At 51.2% G+C, this 18,495-nt stretch overlaps 1 protein-coding gene across 12 annotated transcripts in view; it reads left to right on the top strand.

Annotated features, from left to right (window-relative positions):
• Positions 1 to 18,495, top strand: part of LOC122363391 (low-density lipoprotein receptor-like) — a 47,186-nt gene that overhangs the window by 15,151 nt on the left and 13,540 nt on the right. For 6 of the 12 annotated variants that reach the window (XR_006253358.1, XR_006253359.1, XM_043332603.1 and 3 more), the window contains exons 3-7: positions 6,471 to 6,596; positions 8,062 to 8,190; positions 11,085 to 11,200; positions 13,646 to 13,756; positions 16,229 to 16,377. Coding sequence is in view for 8 of the 12 variants with exons in the window: in XM_043332603.1 (XP_043188538.1) it covers positions 6,471 to 6,596; positions 8,062 to 8,190; positions 11,085 to 11,200; positions 13,646 to 13,756; positions 16,229 to 16,377 (631 nt within the window). In the remaining 4 variants the exon portion in view is untranslated. Of the gene's footprint in view, positions 1 to 6,470; positions 6,597 to 8,061; positions 8,191 to 8,271; positions 8,395 to 11,084; positions 11,201 to 13,645; positions 13,757 to 16,228; positions 16,378 to 18,495 lie in introns of all 12 variants that reach the window. The other 6 variants (XR_006253360.1, XR_006253361.1, XM_043332605.1 and 3 more) reach the window with 1 other exon arrangement.

Here is an 18,495-nt window from a genome sequence, read left to right as displayed (position 1 = left end):
GGCGTGCACGGCGGTCAGTCGCCCGGCGCGGCGGTCAAAGGTCAGGTCGGCACGGGGTCGCATCACGCGGCCCGCGACTGACCGGACCGGCTAAATCGGGAGTGTTTCGAGCTGATTGACGGCGGCGGCGCCGGCCAGACGGACTGATCCCTCGCCTCCTACCCTCCTCCCCTTCCCACCCACCCCCGTCCGAGGGCGTACTCCATATTTAACGTCGGCGTTACAGTCGTGCGGCGTCGATGACCTGAGACGCACATCCGCCGCCTGGGTCGGTCGTGCCCGCCGGGGTTTGGGCAGATGCGCAGTATATCTGCGTGCACGGCGCCGGAGTACCGCCGGTTAGCGGTCGGGGCGTGCCATTGCCACCCCTATCCCGGATTGGCGCAGCGCGGCGCCTTTCAGAGACTGGCTCTGTTCGGACGTAAAAATAGTCCAAAATCCAATGGTAAAATGTGATTTAAGAAAAATGTGAGAATGATAATTGAGAAGACGCATTTGGGAGGCATTGAATCATTCGTTCTCGGAGCGCACATTAAAAGCCGTAGCATTATGCTAATGTGTAAGTTTCAAACTTCAGAGGAAATGGGATCCCTGAAGCCCACGCTTGTTTCATCCCGTCGTCCTATCTAATCACCCGAAATGTGAGCGGTGCCGCGTTCCACGGCTGGGAATGGCTCCACGCTTACGAGGAAAACGGTATGTTATTACACGCCGTCCCACGTTACTTTCAAAATAGTGCGACGATATGCAAAGTTGAGCGTAGGCTTTGTGTATGGCTTGACGTGTATGTGGTCCATATGCCGTGTGTTCTGTTGTTCACTGTTTGATGATCAATGCGCTTTGATGGGTCAACCTAAGCAAATATATTCGGACTTAAAAATAGTAAAAATAATATAGTTACTTGGATCAACTCCACGTTTCCATGCAAATATTATTCATTTAAGCTGTTCTACATAGTGTTGTTGTCATAACCTAATGTTATTCCACCTCACTTCTTGGCATTCCTGATTCATTGTTTCTTTAGAACAGCACTGTGCGTCAAGCTTTTTGTTTACAAACGTTGCTAAAAGTCCTTCTTTTATAAATGTTCTGTAAGTGGAGAATGTATACGAGCCAAACAATCCGGAGCAATCCGTTTCAATGCAATGTTTAAGTCGCGAGTACATGAAATGCCACTCGATGAAAAAGTGTTGCAAGAATTAAGCTTGTATGTGTTTTTGTCGCTTGTTTCCATACTATACGTTCGGTTTTTCAGTTATATATTTTTATTATTTATGCTTGTATTCTTTACAATTCACTGACAGTAGAACAAAGACAAAGGTTCCAAACAATATGTACTTCTGTGCCGCACTGCCACTGCCCAAGCTATTGTTCTATCCTGCTATATCACCGAACAATTTTAACTTAAGCGCTTGCTATTGAGCTAATTTCTGTCATTAGTGGTGCCGTGACTAGACAAGGCAGTCCATCTCCAACTAATCGGTCTGGAACGCCCTTTTATGATAGAGTCGAACAATTATCTCTTCGACCTCCAAATAATCATTTATCCCGGCGCTGGCGTTGGTGGCTCCCGTGCCACGCGTCAGCCGCCGCGCCGGATAGGCTGGCCCGCCGGGCACGTCTGCAGTGCGGGCCAACCTGCCGGCCGGCGGCAGGTGCTCGTCAGCCAACTCGGCACGCTCGGCAGGTCTGTTTTGTTTTTATCCGGCATAATTTCTCTCAATTCGAGCAGACCATTAGTGTCCGTAAGGTGCGGAATTGTAACCACCGACGGAATTCTTCATCAGCCTAAGTGGCTGGAGATTTACACGGAACACTAAGTAGCATTTATCAACGGTTTTAGAGTAGTTCTCGTTAGTTCGCCACTTAACAACGTGGCTGGGTACTCCCGGGAGCCATCGTGTTTTCCGGTCCGAAACCTTGGGCGATGCTGGTAAATAACAAAAATGCGGCGGAGAAATTGGTTCCGTTCTTATACGCGGGGTGTGGACTTTTTCAGAGGCCGGCGCGCCTGCATTTCTCGCCACCGAGGCGCTATTTTATTGATCTCGACTGTCGTTATTGGAAGCGTATCTTCCAGAGCCGACTGACTCGGTTGAACGGTACCATACGGGTGCTGACGAGTTCTGAAGGCGGCACATTTGTTTCTCGGTGAGATACCGACCGCTATACCTGCGCTCAAAGGTGCTGGAACTGGAATGGCTGGTTGGGATGTGATTGTAATCTGGGGATGGACAGGGGTATCTCGTTTCAGAAGCATTGCTGGTGGTCATTGAAATGATAGCTTGGGTGACAATGAATAATGTTATGGGAGCAAGACACTCATATGATGAATCGATCTTCAACGGTTATCGACGATCAGAGGTCACACAAGCTCCGGTGGCCGAGTGCCAGGTCAAACGGTGACAGATCATCGAGGTAAAAAGGACAGATCATCGAAATTAATCCCTTTACTATTACGAACATTTAGCTGATTTCAGATGTTGGGCTATGATAGCTGGAGCGCCCTGCTTATATATATAGTTCTCTTATGAAACATCTCTTCGGTGAAGCACTTCGATAAGATTAATCAGGAACACCTCATAACTAAGATTCAAGACCTCGCAACCTGCATGACCTTCTCACATACCTCCAGATAACCTCGCGAGCGCTAGTGGAGAGTCACGTTCCTCAGGGCGTGATCATATCACCTCATACCTCCATCTGCGCGGCGCCGTGCCACCCGTCAATATCGCTGCTCGGTGAGCTGCCTCCGGCGGCTATAGCGCCTCCAGCGAGATGGTTTGATATACGGTCACGTACGCCAGCGCTCACTCATCCTAGCCGCAATGGTGGTCCGTGGCCTCGGCAAGAGTCTGCGGCGGCGGCTATCGCGTAGCGCCTTATTGCAGTGTGTGAGGAGGGATGGGGCTGCCTATCGCCGAAGCGACAAGTAAGTGCTTATACCTGGTAGCTCATGCTTATTTTGGCTATCACTCAAGATCCCACGACAAGGCACTGGAGCGATTGGTATGGCTGAGTTGCCAAACATTGACACAAAGCCGCTGGGAATTCCGTATGGGGTGCTGCTGTCTCCGGGCAGTGTTTTCGCCGGGTGTCCGCTCGTTTCCCTGACAACCTGCGACAGGAGCCCTCATCCCCGTGATGTTCGATCTCGGTGACCCCTTTATCTCCGCGGCCAGCGGCTGGTTGACCCTCGCAGTGCCGGAGGGCAGGGCACGGCCGTTTGTTTACCGGTCGGTCACCGGCCGCAGCGGGCCGGGGCGGCCTCCTATAAAGGCACGACGCTGTCGGGGTCGGAGCAATGCAGCTCGGGTCGCCGTCCGTCCGGCTTCGGTTTGTCTCTGATCGAGCGAGGGCTCTCCGTACCGCCGCTATGGCTGTCCGGCCGACACCACGTCTTCTGACGCTCTCCCTGCTACCGCTCCTGGCTGGGCTGGTGGTCATCGAGGCACTGACTTTACGTAAGCACCGGATATAGTCTTTGCTCGGGGGAGTGGGTGGCACGCTTTCATGTTCTGAGCCTTGTGTTCGCGCCCGTGAGCAGCAGTAAAAAGTTATATCCAAGATTTTGATTAATTGTATAAATGTTCATTGTAACTTGTTTCCTAAATGCGCTGCTCTCATTAAGTTTAGCGACTGTTGCAAATTGCAATATTTAATTCATTGAAACGAATTATCTTGAAAGCGTTTGACGAAAGCCCTGGATCTCGTGCGCATATTTTGCAGTGCTGGCGCTTGGAATTGAATTGTTCTGTGTGTAGAGGAACTCACAATTGAGTTTCATCTAGTGTGCTATTTTACGTTGATCTTGTTGGAATTGCACCTGAAATTCGGGCACAGTTATCAACTGGCATATCCTGAAATGTGTGCGCAAGCAGTGCGACATTATGAAAATATCTAGCTGAAAATTGACGGCTGATATATGCTCGTATAACGCGCACTTGCTCGTCGGCACGTTGAATATTCACCAAACTTCAGCACACCAGAATGGCGTGACCCAAATGGGATATCACCCTTTATTGGCTTAATATTCATTTACTTTTGTTAGATATTTCTCAGACGTAATTTTGCCGAAATGGTTCGTTTGATATTGCGATCCGATGCGTACCTATCTGCAATAACTTTGGCTAGTGGGGGATGTGAGCAAAGGCATGTGAATTTCCAAAACCCAATGGCTGATCAACTTTGCTAGGGAGCTTTTTTTTTTAACGGCGTCCATAAATACAAGGTGTATCAAGGTCATACAGCCAACTGTACCAGCCACTTCGTGCTGCATTTTTGTCGTTTCACCGCTGATTTAGATTCTTGTCATGCATAGGTAAGCAATGTTTCTGTGTGTTTAAAATATTACTCCGAAGTCGCTTTTGAAAATTTTGCTCATTACCTAAGGAATAAGTAATGTTTCCTAACTTTTACAGTGGCATGTGTTACGTTTATTCGCATCCTCGGCTATCTTGCCACTTGACCCGTAGGCTGACCTCTCGGCGCACTAATCACCACCCTTTTCCTGAGTGGCGGCCGACGCAGCGGACTTTGACCAAACCGGTCGACCTTTCGTATTCGGCTGCGACGCAGCACGCACCCTCCCCCGCCCTCCGCTTTTTGACGGTCGGCTGTGTTTTGATCCTGTCCAGACGTTACGCCCATTCATTTTTCTGCGACTGTATGATAATAATGGGCGATCCGTCGTCTTCCGCGTTCTGGTGTTTGCCAACATCCCACCGCTGAGCCGTGTAGCGCAGGGGCTGGTTCACTCGGAGGGTCAGGGCACGTCTCGGTGCCGCCGTGCCGAGATGATTGGGGCGCAGCATCGTGCCGACAGTCATACGGGCTGCTGGCGATTGGACCCCCGCCCCTCCCCCAGCGTGCCGGCGCCGCTGCGGGTCGGTGGCAACCGCAGGTTGTCGCCCCCAGAGAGGGCATTCGGGAGCCTCTGTGCCATGCTCTTGCTCATGGGGGATCGGGCATGTGCTGTAGAGATGTTTGCTTACAGGATGGTGTGGTGTGTGTGGCACGGGCTAGAGAAGTGAAACAGGTTGATTGGTTGCTCTGGACGATTCTGAGATGCGGCGTTCCTGACTTGGCTGGGTGCCGCGTTATATTGTTTCTTTTCCTTTCCATTCCTTCCGAGCTGATACGACGGATATCGAACGCTGTCGGATCTAGTTTGCTGATGGAGATTTTCCGCAAACCGATGCTGAGCCCTTTCAACTTTGAATTGTGTTGACTTGTTCGCGTGTTGTTCCGCATACCGATCGGCCTCCTCTGCGATCTGAATTCGGTAGCGTTTTTCCGCGGGGACTCGGCTGGCTGTGAGAGGTCCGATCTCGTGCGGTGGGTTTCGCCCGACCTCCGCGGCTCTGTCTGAGCCGCCTCTCGGTAGCACCCCGGGGACACTATGCAATAACACGCGCCGGCCCTCATTCGGCCGGGTAGTTTGGCCGGCGCCGTGCCGAGCTGCGTTCCAAATGGTGACAACGCAATTCAGATAACGCGCTGAAAGGGTGCTGGATGGGGTCGCGACGGACGCCGAAAATGCTGGGAAAACGAGAGCTTTTTCGAGATTGCTCCACCAAGCGTGCTATTGTAAACATGTTCAAGTTCAGCCAGATACCTGAATCGTAATCTAGTTTTTCTGTTGACTAAAATAACATTGAAAAGTTTACTTTGAAGAATCTTTTGGCGTATTCTTCCCATTGCTTCAAGTTTCTTTTCTTCTTCTTTTGTCGACAAGTCCAGTCGAATTGAAGCTTGAACGAATTTGTTTCCCTGCATTATTGCACCGGCCCGAAGGCGAATGCTGTTTTCTGTGCTCGGAAGATTGTATTTGCGATGTTCGAAGTTTTGTAATACCTGACGTCTTCTTCGTAAAGCAGGCTGAGAAAGGTCATATAGACTTCCGGAATGTTTTTCATTTCAGTTTGACGCCGAAATAGGTACTTCAAAGAAACTATTTCAATTGGCCGTCAAAGGCATGTCTTGTTGTCCCTCCAAAACTTGTCACAATTCGCCGACTTTTATAAAAGTTTATTTTGAAGGGCATGGATAGCCTACAAAAAGGTAAATTATCTGGACAATCGGTCCGTTGCATTCCTCGCCCTAGACGTCTTTGATTATTTAGAATGTAGGAAACTGAAAGTTGAAACGGCCTTGTATCGGCCCGTTGTGTATAATCGATTTCGACGCAAAACATTGAACCACGGCAATCGCTCCCAAGAGCTCAGTTTTTTAATATAGTTTTTCTAGCAACAGGCGCCACGCACAAAAAATTCACTTCTCACCTTACTCTTTCATAAAGCAGGCAGGCTTATGTGTACAATTTCTGGGTCATGATAATTTTTTATCTTTGTCTTTCTGTTTAAGCTCGCTCCCGTTTGACGTTCGCTCATGAAACTGTTGGTTTAATGTAACACCGTGGTCTAAGGTGAATAATGGCTGTTTCTGACGATTATGTATTTTCGTTACAGCCAAACCGGTCGAGTGTGACGACACCCAGTTCAAGTGCGGCAACGGTCGCTGCATCATCAAACGCTGGCAGTGTGACGGTGATGATGACTGCGAGGACGGTAGTGACGAGGACCCCCAGCTCTGTGGTGAGTACAGGAACGGTGGCTCAGCCGCTCCGACCGACGGATGGTCACGAATGGGTGCGAAAATGCACGAGATTTCAAACGTTACTACCGAAGAATAAAAAATGATTTACTTGTGAAAAGTGGTTAATGTGTAGCAAGTTCATTATTCCTGTGTTTTTGCTTTAAATTTTTTTGCTAAAATATAATCATAACTATGCTTGATTATTTCCTAAATGTCTGATGTGTTGGGCCTTATTGTTGTGCTTTCTCAGTTCATTCCCCTGCGTGAAGAAGCTACTGCTGTTGGTCTGTGTCTAAGTTGTCCTCTGTCTCTGTTTTCAAAATGTTTATTTTGTGGTCGCCAAACCACCACTTCTCGTCTCTTATCCTCACGTTCATGTCACAGCTACCACCATAGGTTATCCATCCATCCTTCACCGGACCGCCATCCGCTCACCAATGCCTCCCGCCGCCACTGCGGGCTGTTTAACAAACGGTGCCGACTACCGACTGCCGGCGGTCACTCCGATAAATCTGCCGATAGCGTTCAGTGGCCGCGTTTAACCGGGCAGTCCGTCTCCGGCCGTCGAGCCCTGCTCTCCCCCTCTCCCCCTCTCCCGCCCGCTCGCCTGCCCGGCAGTGAGCCTGGCCAGGCGATCCCCTCGGTCGATCGCCCGCAGCTATCCTTCCACGATCGAACAGAGCCCGGTGGGGATCGGCAGACGTCCAAAACGAACCGCAGTGACGGGTGACATGTTTTGGTCGTTGCAAATGTCTCATGTCCATGTTGGCACGTGGAGCTCCCTTATGATGTGTCACTTCAGTGCATTGTGTCGTTTTCCGGTCGTTCCTCCGTTGGTGTTGTGGCGACTCGAGTCTCGAGAGGCTCGAGTGTTGTTCTGGTGCTCTGTTGGTGGCCATCCAATAATGGTCTTATTGGCAGCCGTGCTGACAGAGGGCCCGAGGACCAACGAGGTGTGTGTTTTGTGCTGGCCTTGTGTGTTCCGGCCACTATATTGGGGCTTGGCGACTGTGAACGTACGGAACGGTGTTATTTCAGCTTCAATGTATCCCCGAAATGTGTTGCTGGTCGTTGTACTCTAAGGTGTTGTGCTGTGTTGTGTTTTGTTTTGTGTTAAGTTTGACGCACCACCCTGCGCGTTGGTCATACCCGGTTCGTACCGCCCTGTCTCGGTTAGTGTCCACCGTACCTGTCTGCTGTATCACTATGTAGTATGTATGTCTGCCGTACCGTTCTCCGTGTCTGCCGTACAGTTCTCCCGTATATCGGCTGGAGTGTGTCCGCCGTGTTGCAGCGGCGAGGCAGTGCAGCGCCGAACAGTTTCGCTGTGTTTGTCTGAGGCACATCTCCGTGTCTATCGTACCGTTCTCCGTGTCTGTGGTACCGTTCTTCGTGTCTACCAGTACCGTATAATCGTTCTCTCCCCGTGCCGGCTCTGCAGTGTGTGTGTCCGCCGTGTTGCAGCGGCGCGGCAGTGCGGCGCCGAGCAGTTTCGCTGCGGCGCCGCGGACGGTGTGGTCCAGTGCGTGCCTGCCTCTTGGCGCTGCGACGGCCAGGCAGACTGTGAGGACGGCGCCGACGAGCTCGGCTGCTGTAAGTGCCGCCGTCGCCGTCCTTGGGTGCCCCTCTCCCCGATCTAACCCGCTAACGACCCCGACCCGACCTGACCGACAGCGGCGCGCGCCTGTGCCGACGACCAGTTTGCATGCCGCGGGTCGGCGGGCGAGTGCGTGCCCGTCGTGTGGCTGTGTGACGGCGCAGAGGACTGCAGTGACGGCAGCGACGAGGCCAACTGTAGTAAGCAGCTCTCCTTCCCGGTCACAGCGCCCGCCGGCCGGGCCGCCACTGTCACTCGATGTATCTGTCTGTGGTGGTCACCTCTCTGCTTTGTGTATCGCTCTGTCTTCTACCCCGCTCGGCCCACCTCCTCGCCTGTAGAGCACGGCCACTCGGTCTCTCACCCACTAACGCACGTCCCGGCCTGTACCGTAGTCGCTGCACGTCCCGTCCGTGTCTCTGCCGAGAAACGACCGCCCGACGTCGGATCCGTCGACGCTCCCCCCCCCCGTCTCCCCCTCCATCCACTCGGCATTTCTATAGGCTTCTGAAAAGGCACGCTGGCGGTGTCGTCTCCTTTTGGCCTTCACAGCTTGTATGGGCTCGTGTCTCTGATGCGAGTCGTGCGAGCGAGCAAATGGGCGACTACCAAAAGCTGCGAGCGTCAGCCTGCGCCGTTTAATAATGGTCGACGGATCGTGCTGCCGTCGCTGGTAGTTTATGGCCCCAGTTGATCCCGGCTATATTGGCCGGAACTATTTCCTGTTCTGGGAGCCGATTGCTGTCCGATTATATAAATCTCCGGCCGATGTATTGCCGGTAACTGTCTGTTGCCAGCGCTCCATCAGCGGTTTGGCCGGTCGGATGGCGCCCGACCAGCTCCAACACCTCGCCGTGCAATAAATAATGCCGACGCCATAAATGGGGTTCGCAGCTAAGCCGATCCATTTTTCATGCCGGACACTAGGGCCCATTACGGCAGAGTGTTGCCACTTAAATCGCGAGCTGGCCCAGCCGGGACCCCGGAGCGGCGCTGCGCGTCGTGCCAATTCAGCAGAACGGCCCAGCGGCGGCGGCGGAGGCTATGACACCTCTGGGAGGCAGGCCACCGGCGGCTGTTCATCCTATTGGTTCCAGAGTAACCAGGACACCGTCGTGGGCTCCCAACAGACTGGTATTGACAGCTCTTAGCCTGAACTTAGCTCGGAACACGACTCCGCCGGCTGCATAATTGGGACCGTCTGAAAGGTGCTCCTGTAAGCCGGTGTGAAGTGTAAACCTGTTATTGGATTCCCACCGGCTTGCCGGTCTCATATCGCTAGTCTTTTTATAAAGACAAAAGACACATGACTTGTCACGGCCGTCCTCGTGACTGGCTCTTTGCCTCGTCGGGCGCCGCTTGGCCGTAACGGGCCATCTCGTTAGGCCGGCACGGTATCGTCCCGAGGGCGCGCAGTTGGCCACCGCCCACTAACAAATGACCACTGGCCGTCTGCCGGATGACCTCTGGGTCGCCGGTGGTCGTCTGCCTCCCCGGGGGGACAGCGGTGACCGGAAGGTCAGCAGGAGCTCTTCCGCGCACTCAGTCCCTCTCGCCACACAGCTCAGACGCGGTCGTTGCAGGAGAGTCGAGTGGGAAGTCTGGAAGGCCTCTTCTGCCAGCTCAATCGAATTAGGGCTTGCCTTTTGTCGACGGACGGCCGTCGTTGCGCCCTGAGTGGAATGGACGGCACCGCTGTGCTTCGGGCCGTAAAACCGCGCCGTGCGCTGCGCCGACACAGTTGGCGACACTGACGGCCCCGCCGGGCGGCATACGGCGGCCCAGGGGCTCGTGTGCAGACCGATACAGCCGCATTGCCGAGCCTACCGCTCTTCTGCAGAGGCCACGAGTCGAGACAGAGGCCAGACGGACGGTACCGGGTCAACGTGGGCTGTGGAAGAGGATCGAGATGCGGCGATGGACGCTCTCCGCGGGCTGCCAAACTCGGCTCTCTCGGCGAAATAGAGGCTGCTTTTCGGTCAAGTCACGTACTATTGGCTGTCGTTTTGTTGGGGACTGTCTGAGACCACTGCGCTGGCGTCTAGCTGCTATTGATGAGCTAAGTAGCCGTTTCTGTGAGCGATGGGACAGTTAATCGCTATTTTGGATTAACGGAACGCCTTGGGAAATGTATTAAACTGAAATGGTTTGGCTGAAGTACATCGGAAAGTCAATGGTCGTCGAGGCCGTTTTTAGATTTATTGGTGCCGATTGCTACAAATGTAAACTTGAGAGCTTGGACTTTCCCTTTTACTGCATCTTTAGCATGCCTGACTTGGTCCTGGTCTCCGCGATTTGCGCGGAATTTATTCCTGTTCTGTATCATATCGCATCGCGCGGCTGGCGCTCCCGTGGCCGCTGTGGCCAAACATTTCTATGCATTGCCTGCGTGGTATTCAGCAGGCTGGTCTCGAGGGTCGGGTTCTGTCCGCGCCAGGCCAGGCTGTCGAAACCAGTGACACCGATCGACCGCTCGCATCTCATGACCAGCGCTGTTGTTTATGCTCGGATGTTTGATATAGCTTTTTTCTGCACTGTGAGGCTTACGCTATCACTGTGATGAAATGCATAAGGCCCGGTATTTTCTCACGTAAATGCATGTGATCGGATACATCACGGTATGTAGACTATAATATGCCATTTTTAAATGCACATGCAGCCTTGTAGGTTCATATAGCATTGGTGGTTGTAATTCAAATATTTTTATTACTCTTTTAATTTAATCACAGTCATTTGGCCAAATATGCTCCTCGGTCACGATAAAGCTCAACTGTATGTATAACTGTATAGTCCACTGTATGCTGGTCGTTATGAGACGTGCTATGCTCCCTCCCTAGCACCCGTTCGAGGCCCGGTGTGCCCCCTCTGACCCTGCCCGCTCCGTCCACAGCCCAGACGTGTCCAGCCGACCAGTTTACCTGCGGTGACGGCCGCTGTATCAACCAGCGCTGGGTGTGCGACCGAGAGAACGACTGTGAGGACGGCTCCGACGAGCAGGACTGCAAGGTGAGAGTAGTGAGGGGAGAGAGAGTGGTGAGAGCATGGTGAGTGTGGCTAGGGTTAGATTGGAGCTATGACATTGTCTCCAATGGGCTAAATCATCCATCTAATTAATCTGCTTCCATGGTGTCGGCTATTTTTTTTAGCATATATTTACTTTTTTTACTTTTGAACCAGTCACCGTATCTGCTTCCATTATTATCAGGCATTTTTGGTTCTTACGAGCAAAGTGTTTTCTCTTTCACTTTTTAGTACGTGACTTTCGACGATGTAGGTATGCGCCTCGTTGCCCTTTTCTTCATATGCCCCTAAATTCATCACCCATATTTGCATTCCTAGTGTGACGGTCGACCCTGTCCAATTTGTCGTCCGTGGTGCTCCTCTCCCTCATTTCCGCGCGCAGATGACGCTAGGACAGATGTCTCAGACACCGGAGCTCGTATTTATTCAGTCGAGTTTGTCACGGCTGTCGCTCGGGTGTTTCCTTCCGGAGACGCGTCTCCTTCGAATTTACTCGCTCTGTTTCCGACGAAATTCGTCACGTCTAGCGACAGTCTGGCTTGTTTTCAGTTGGCCCAAAAGAGAGAGAAAAACACGAGACCTTCATCAGTTGGCCTTATGAGCCACATTTGCCGGCACCATCTGTCTTGCAAAATGAAATGTGAAATGTTGAGAAATGTAAAATGCCGAATGCCTGTGCCGGCCGGCTCAAAGCTCCCATCGTAATGTTATTGAATGTTGCCCCAGACCCGGAGCCCGCACGCTCCCAGCCTATTGCGGCGAATTGAAAATCTCTGCGCCATCATTGCCAGCTCTTTGGCCGAAGTAATAATCCGAGAATGGCCTATTTGCATATGGGCGTGCAGGCAGATTGGGTTCAGCTCCGGAGATGCCGCGGCGAAATGGTCTGTCTGCCGGCCGAGCTCTGCTCGCCGGCCGTCCCGAAGAGGAATACTGAGATAAGGAAGGAAGGAATACTGAGATAGTGGGCGGGCACCGAAATGCGCGTGTCTGGGCAAAATGATGTTTCTGGGAAGAGGACGATGGTCCTATCTTTTAGCTCCAACCTTAATGACCGTAATATGAAACAATTAGCCCTATTAACCCTCGCCCCGTTGGGGGGGGCCATTTTGGCCCCCCCCCCTGTGGTTTTTCCTGAATAGCAAGAAAACGGCGGCGCGCAGCGCCGCCAAATTTTCAGTACCTTCCCGGGCATCAATTTGACATCTTCACACCAAATTTCAAGTCTTAGGTCACCTTAGGTCAGGAGTTATTGAGGTCAAACTGAGGTCATGTTCGAGCAAAAATGGGCAAAAAACATGCAATCTTGAAACGCTCACCAAATCTACAGTTATCAAGCAATTTCAAAGTTCTCTTTATATGGTCTAGTAGACAAAAAGCGGCGCTACAAAACTGCTATCTCGGATTTTCAAAATTTTTGGTTTTTGACCAAAAAAAATCAAAAAATTGATTTTTTAAGAAAAACTTTGAAAAAATCCAAAAATTTTCCGAATTTCGAAAAAACCGGAATATATGTGATAGTCCCAGCGCTCTTCTATATACATACCAAATTTCAGATCGATATCTCGTTTTTTGGCCAAGTTATAGCGAAAAAACTGTTCAAAAATGATGACGTCAAATTTTTGAACTCAATTTTTAGCAATTCTAGACCACGTACGGCAAAACAAAGACCACCATTGAACTCCCCGTGATGAGCTGCATCGATTCGATACCCATTTTATGCAAAAATATTAACTTTGAAATTTGACCTAATTTGACCTGACCTTGACCTGACCTTGACCTGACCTTGACCAAAACGTGATCTAAGCTGGCCCCAAAGGCTGCCTGACCCATATAATCGCATTTGTCATGTAAAATGGACCATAAAACATGTATCACACGACACTTTCATATTGTGACCCCCCCCGTGACCTGACCTCTGTGACCTGACCTGGTATCAGTGACCTCAAATAGCAAAATATGTGTTTGAAGAATATTTCCCCATCGATGATTTTCAATGAAATGCATTTTACTCGATTTTACAACGCATTTCTTGAAGTGCCTGTAAACGGTGAAAATTGGACCTTTGACCTGACCTGTGACGTCATCGGTTTGACCTAGGTCAATAAAATTGGGTCACAAAGTAGTTCCCCGTTGGGGCTATCCAACGCCGTTTACCGCTTGTCGCTATGTTGCGTGGTTCTCGAGATCTTAGGGGGGGCCAAAATGGCCCCCCCCCCCCCCAACCGGGCGCGTTGCTCGGCAGAGCCCAACGGGGCGCGGGTTAAAAAGATACACGAAAGCCAGAGAAGACAGAACGATCCAGTCTTATTTGTCTCGCCGTCTGATGGCTTCTTTCCCAGCGATGTACCGTCTGTTGCCACAGTATGCCGTCTCATGCAGAAGAAGCGCGTCTCGGCTTCTGACCGTGTCTCTCTTCCTCCGTTTCAGCCGACCACCTGCAGCCCCGATTCCCAGTTCACCTGTGCCAGCGGAGAGTGCATCAACCTGAGCGCGCGCTGCGACGGTGACCGCGACTGCCACGACGGAAGCGATGAGAAGGTGAGAGACGACGATGTTGTCGTGGTGCATCTCTAAAAAAGGAAAAAGAACAAGAAAAAGGACATAAGCAGCACCCGTGCTGTCAAAGAGATGAGATATTGAAAAGGCTCCTCTATATATACGGCTTAGAGAGATATGACCTTGACCACATTACGTGTAAATGCGATTTATCGTCATATGAGCGATCGATTGAGACTTGCAATAGTGCAGCTGTAATATGTTTCGCACAAACAATATTAGATTCAAGCGTTTGTGTGTTCTTACTTCTCCCTTAACTCTTTTACGTTTGTAGTTTTATCTCGTGTGACTTCAGCGCTGTGCGCTCTACGAGTATTTCGTGTTGTTTTTCGCCGGTATTTGCGGCCGGTGCTGTGTAAGGGGTGGCGTATCCAGGTCAGGAGGCGCAAAAGTGCCGAGTCGGCTGAAATCCAGTCACGGCGCGACCTCCCATCTGCGGTGTTTATCTCTAATGGCTCCTCGGAGCTCGGTGGCGCACCTTCCGCGAATCGAGCGTCCTTGTTTGTGAAATATCTCCGGCCCAAAGTTCGGCCTGTTTCAGTTTGGTTGCAATGAGTTTGGAATGAATTACGTCCCAGAAAGTTTGTGGGCTCATTTCAGCACTAGTTTTTCCGGCCTTTGACGTTTTCACGACTAGGCCTGTTTTTCTCGGTGTGTAGCGTCGTGTAATTGGGACCAAATTCGTTTGGTGTATGAAAGGATTGTGAACAAGTTCCTTCGTTAACCCACGAGCCGCTGGGGGGGGGGGGGCATAAAGTTGCCCCCCCTTTACGTTTTGTGAAATATCTCCGAAACCTGATGAGCTACGAACGTGAAACTTGGCATAGCTTCAAATGAATACCTAGGCAATGTTTGAGGAAAGTTTGGTGGTTGTAGCACCTAAGATGACGTCACAGTGACGTCATAAAGTTTTGTCGTTTTCCGATATGGACCGTTTCTGATGACGCTAAGCATGAAACTCGACTGTAAATGAACTAGACAGCACCTGCTGTCATCCTAAAACATCTTTCTACACTTCCATCTAGTTTCTGACCAATAATCGGCCCTTAATATTCGGTCCCATATATGTGCTGTATCGCGAGGAATATGAGAGTCGCAAATCTATAATTTCACTTATGACGTCACTGTGACGTCATATCAAATGGGATCGACACCAAATTTGGACACAACCTCGGCTAGGTATTCAGGAAGATGTGTGCAAAGTTTCGCTTCTCTATCTCTTCGCGTTGCGACGATATCGTCGCAGAAGTAAAGGGGGGGCAACTTTATGCCCCCCCCCCCAGCGGCCGGCGGGTGGTGCGGAGGCCCAGCGGCCGCCGGGTTAAGATGCTGGTGTGGCTGTTCACCATTTTATTTGGTTAGCCTCAATCAAACGGGCCCGTTTATGTGATGACTGATCAATTTTAAGACGAATTTTGAACTGTGCAAATGTAAAAAATTCCTCTATTCCTAAGTTTATGCATTGCTGCGACGGCGTCACCATCGACTTCAGACTTTGACCTTGGTGCCAGCGATAGTCATCGAGTAAATTTGTCTCTGGAACGATTTTCATTACACGCTCCAACTCCAAAATGGAAATTGAGCCCGTATTATATCCATCACTGGTGTCAATGCCTGCCAGGGGTGGTGATTTATTTGCTCGCTTACGCCGTGCGCCGGCATCATGATAAACCATATAGCAAATGCTCGAATCCTCTTGAATACAGATGCAGCCAGCAAAATGATTCGGCTTACTTTAGATTCGCCCAGAAGGCAATGCATGGGTAATAGGACTCTGGCTATGGATTTCCCGTTTGTGGTTGAAAAATGTTGGTCTCTCGTGGCTAAAATTGGGAGAAGCATGTGAGGGTGATGTTTTCAGAAACAACGAACCGTTTTAAACTCGGCCGCAGCTGCCATGCGGACGAAATTATGTCGGGCTGTGGCTGATAGCGTCGTCGGAGTTCGCGACTCTTGGACCGAACTTAAGTGCTCTGCTTTATACTCGGCCGTGAGCAGCCGTATCTGGTTATGGCCGGCCTGCTGCCCCTTGTCTCTCCCTTAGGGTACATTCGTGTGCTCTTTTCCTCCCCCCTGGGATAATCTCTGCGCCACCTCTCCTTTTCCCGGCGGTAGGAACAGTTATCCTGGCGCTGGCTAATGAGGTGTTTGCCGCGGCGGCGCTGTAATGGCTCACCGGAGCTCGTCCGCCGTGGCCGCCGCTACCTGCCCCCCTCTACCCCCCCCCCATCGACCCCCCACCGACCCACCTAACCAGGGCTAAGGCTGATTACCCCAGTCCTGTCTGAATGCCAGGGAGGAGTGGTGCCAGACAGGACGTAACGAGTGGCACTGGAGCCGAGAGAGGTGTGTTTGTGTATGTATAACTCCTCTCGGCTCTCTCTCCGCAGTGTGTCTGACGCTGCACCGCGCTCTACCTCTCTCTGTCTGACACTGCCTGCTCTCTCCCCGCAGGACTGCATCCTGGACGATCACTCTGTGCCCAGCAGCGTATGCACACCGGGGGAGGTACTCTGTGACGACCAGATCACCTGTATTCACCGCAGCTGGATGTGTGACGGCGCTCAGGACTGTCCACATGGCTCCGACGAGGATCCCGCCAAGTGAGTACCGAACATATCCAGCTACTGAGCTCCGCTCCGATGATATCTACAATCTGGGCGTCAAAAATCCCGACGCGACATTCAAAGGTTACAGGTCACCGACCACTGCATCTTTCCAAACGATGACATTTGACAATTTATCACGGGACACGGCAGATGATTCTAACACTGTTCGGGGCTGCCAAAGACACAGCACGGCCTCACTTTGAAACTGGCCTTCTGGTCTGTGTCTTTTGTCATTTCGCTCTGCCAGTCGTATATCCATATTCTTTCGCTGAGTTTTTTGTGTTCACTCGAAGTATGGAAGCTCCACCAATACCTCTTTCCAACGCTTGCAGCCAGTATTTTGCGTGGCCTGGAAGATATGGCAACATCTCTGAACCCATTTGGCCTCCGAATTTATGGTGGAATCTGGAATAAGTTCTTGGTACGTGGATCTTGTGACCTTAAAATAAGGTTTCCTGGAGCCATTCCTCTTTCGTTCACCAACTCATTAGCTCATTCTTCATGGCATCTTATCATGGTTCTGTTTGAAACTAAATTAAAGGTAGTGTGCCACCTTTGAAAGATTTCCCATTTTATTTTTCCTAGGATAAGAAGCTTCTGTTTTTACCTAATATCGCAAAAAAAATCAAAAATGGGCCTGGAATAGTGCCTTTTTCGCCTAAAAGTTTATCGGTTTTTAGATATGTATAACAACTGTAGTGGGCTCACCTGCAAACAGGCGTCGGCAACAATCGCGAATGCGGCGCACATGTGACAATAAGCAAAGGTCATTATAGTGTTACGACCATACGACGTACGGGAATGAGTTATCAGCTGTCTAATCGTAGACAACACAATGTCGAGCCTTAAACTGTAAGCCTGTATTGGTATTGTTTCTTTTATTTGGCTGTCGACCATTATTTATGGTTTGAAATATGATTTTATGTAAAATAATTGATATGAAAAAGCCGCCTCATAAGTTATGACCCCATTTCACCACACGCAAGTGGCAGAAATGACAATGATCAGCTGACGCATTTTTCTTGGCCGAAGTCAAAGCGCGCAGCCCGACGCACCACCACCGCACCACAAAGTATGAGCAGAAGCCGCGCCCAAAGCCAGGGCCCCGGTAACGTGAGGTAGCCGAGTCGGGGCAGCGTGCGCTGACCCAAGCCGGGGCCGCCGCTTTGGGCGCGGTCTACCGCATCCCCGCGGGCAGCCCCGGGCTATCACATGACACCGGGAGGACGCGCGGCTCCGGCTTGGGTCAGCGCACGCTGCCCTGACTCGGCTACCTCACGTTACCGGGGCCCTGGCTTTGGGCGCGGTCTACCGCACCACCTAACAGGCGTGTTCGAAACCGCAGGAGCTGATGATGAACGGGTTTATCGAAACTTGATTGGATGAGCATATCGGTAATAGCGATTTCAGTGTGTGCATTTATTGTTCATAGTGGTGTGAAATGTGGTTGGGGTACGACCGACAGCCCGTCGGGGCGAATTTCGCACTGGGGTACTCAAAATTTGAAGAATTTAAGACGTTTCCATGAGTTTTGAAGGTATGGATAAGTTCTAAAAATCCGGTTCTCCTTATCTGGGCCATTAACTCCATACGGTCCAGGAAAGCTGGCACACTACCTTTAAAACTGCATAATGCTGGCAATATCTGTGCAGAAATAGCTAAGACGCTGAATGTATAATTAAGAGGAAGGCTTTCGTCTAGGCAATTTACTTCGGTGAATACTGCGAAGGACGATGCCAAGAGGCTAATTAGCAAAATTAAGTGGCTGCGAGTGAAACTTTATTTCTGGGGCCAAATCTTTAATGGAAATCAATGTTCGTTCCGAACTATTCGTCGGCCTGATTTCCTCTCTGGGATGACGTGGTCTGCCTTTGGCGCTGGCCTAGCTGACGAGCCCGGATGCGCTGAGCTCGTGAGCTCTCTGTGATGTGTGTGACTGTTGGCGGTCAGTCGCGGTCCTCTGAACTGCCGGCCTCTAACGCTAATTAGTCGGACTCGCAGCCCTGTCATGGCCGTCCCACCGAGCGGTGGAGCCCGGCGGCGCGACGGAGGTAGGAATTAAGCCCGGCGACTCGACAAGCTGGGGCCGCGGTCCGATTCTGAGTCGACAGG

This window comes from Amphibalanus amphitrite, unplaced genomic scaffold (genome assembly GCF_019059575.1).
Source record: "Amphibalanus amphitrite isolate SeventyFive unplaced genomic scaffold, NRLGWU_Aamphi_draft 000619F_arrow, whole genome shotgun sequence".
Taxonomy (NCBI): Eukaryota; Metazoa; Arthropoda; class Thecostraca; order Balanomorpha; family Balanidae; genus Amphibalanus; species Amphibalanus amphitrite.
The sequence above is the reverse complement of the archived record's forward strand: the minus strand, read 5'-3'. Positions and strand labels throughout refer to the sequence as shown.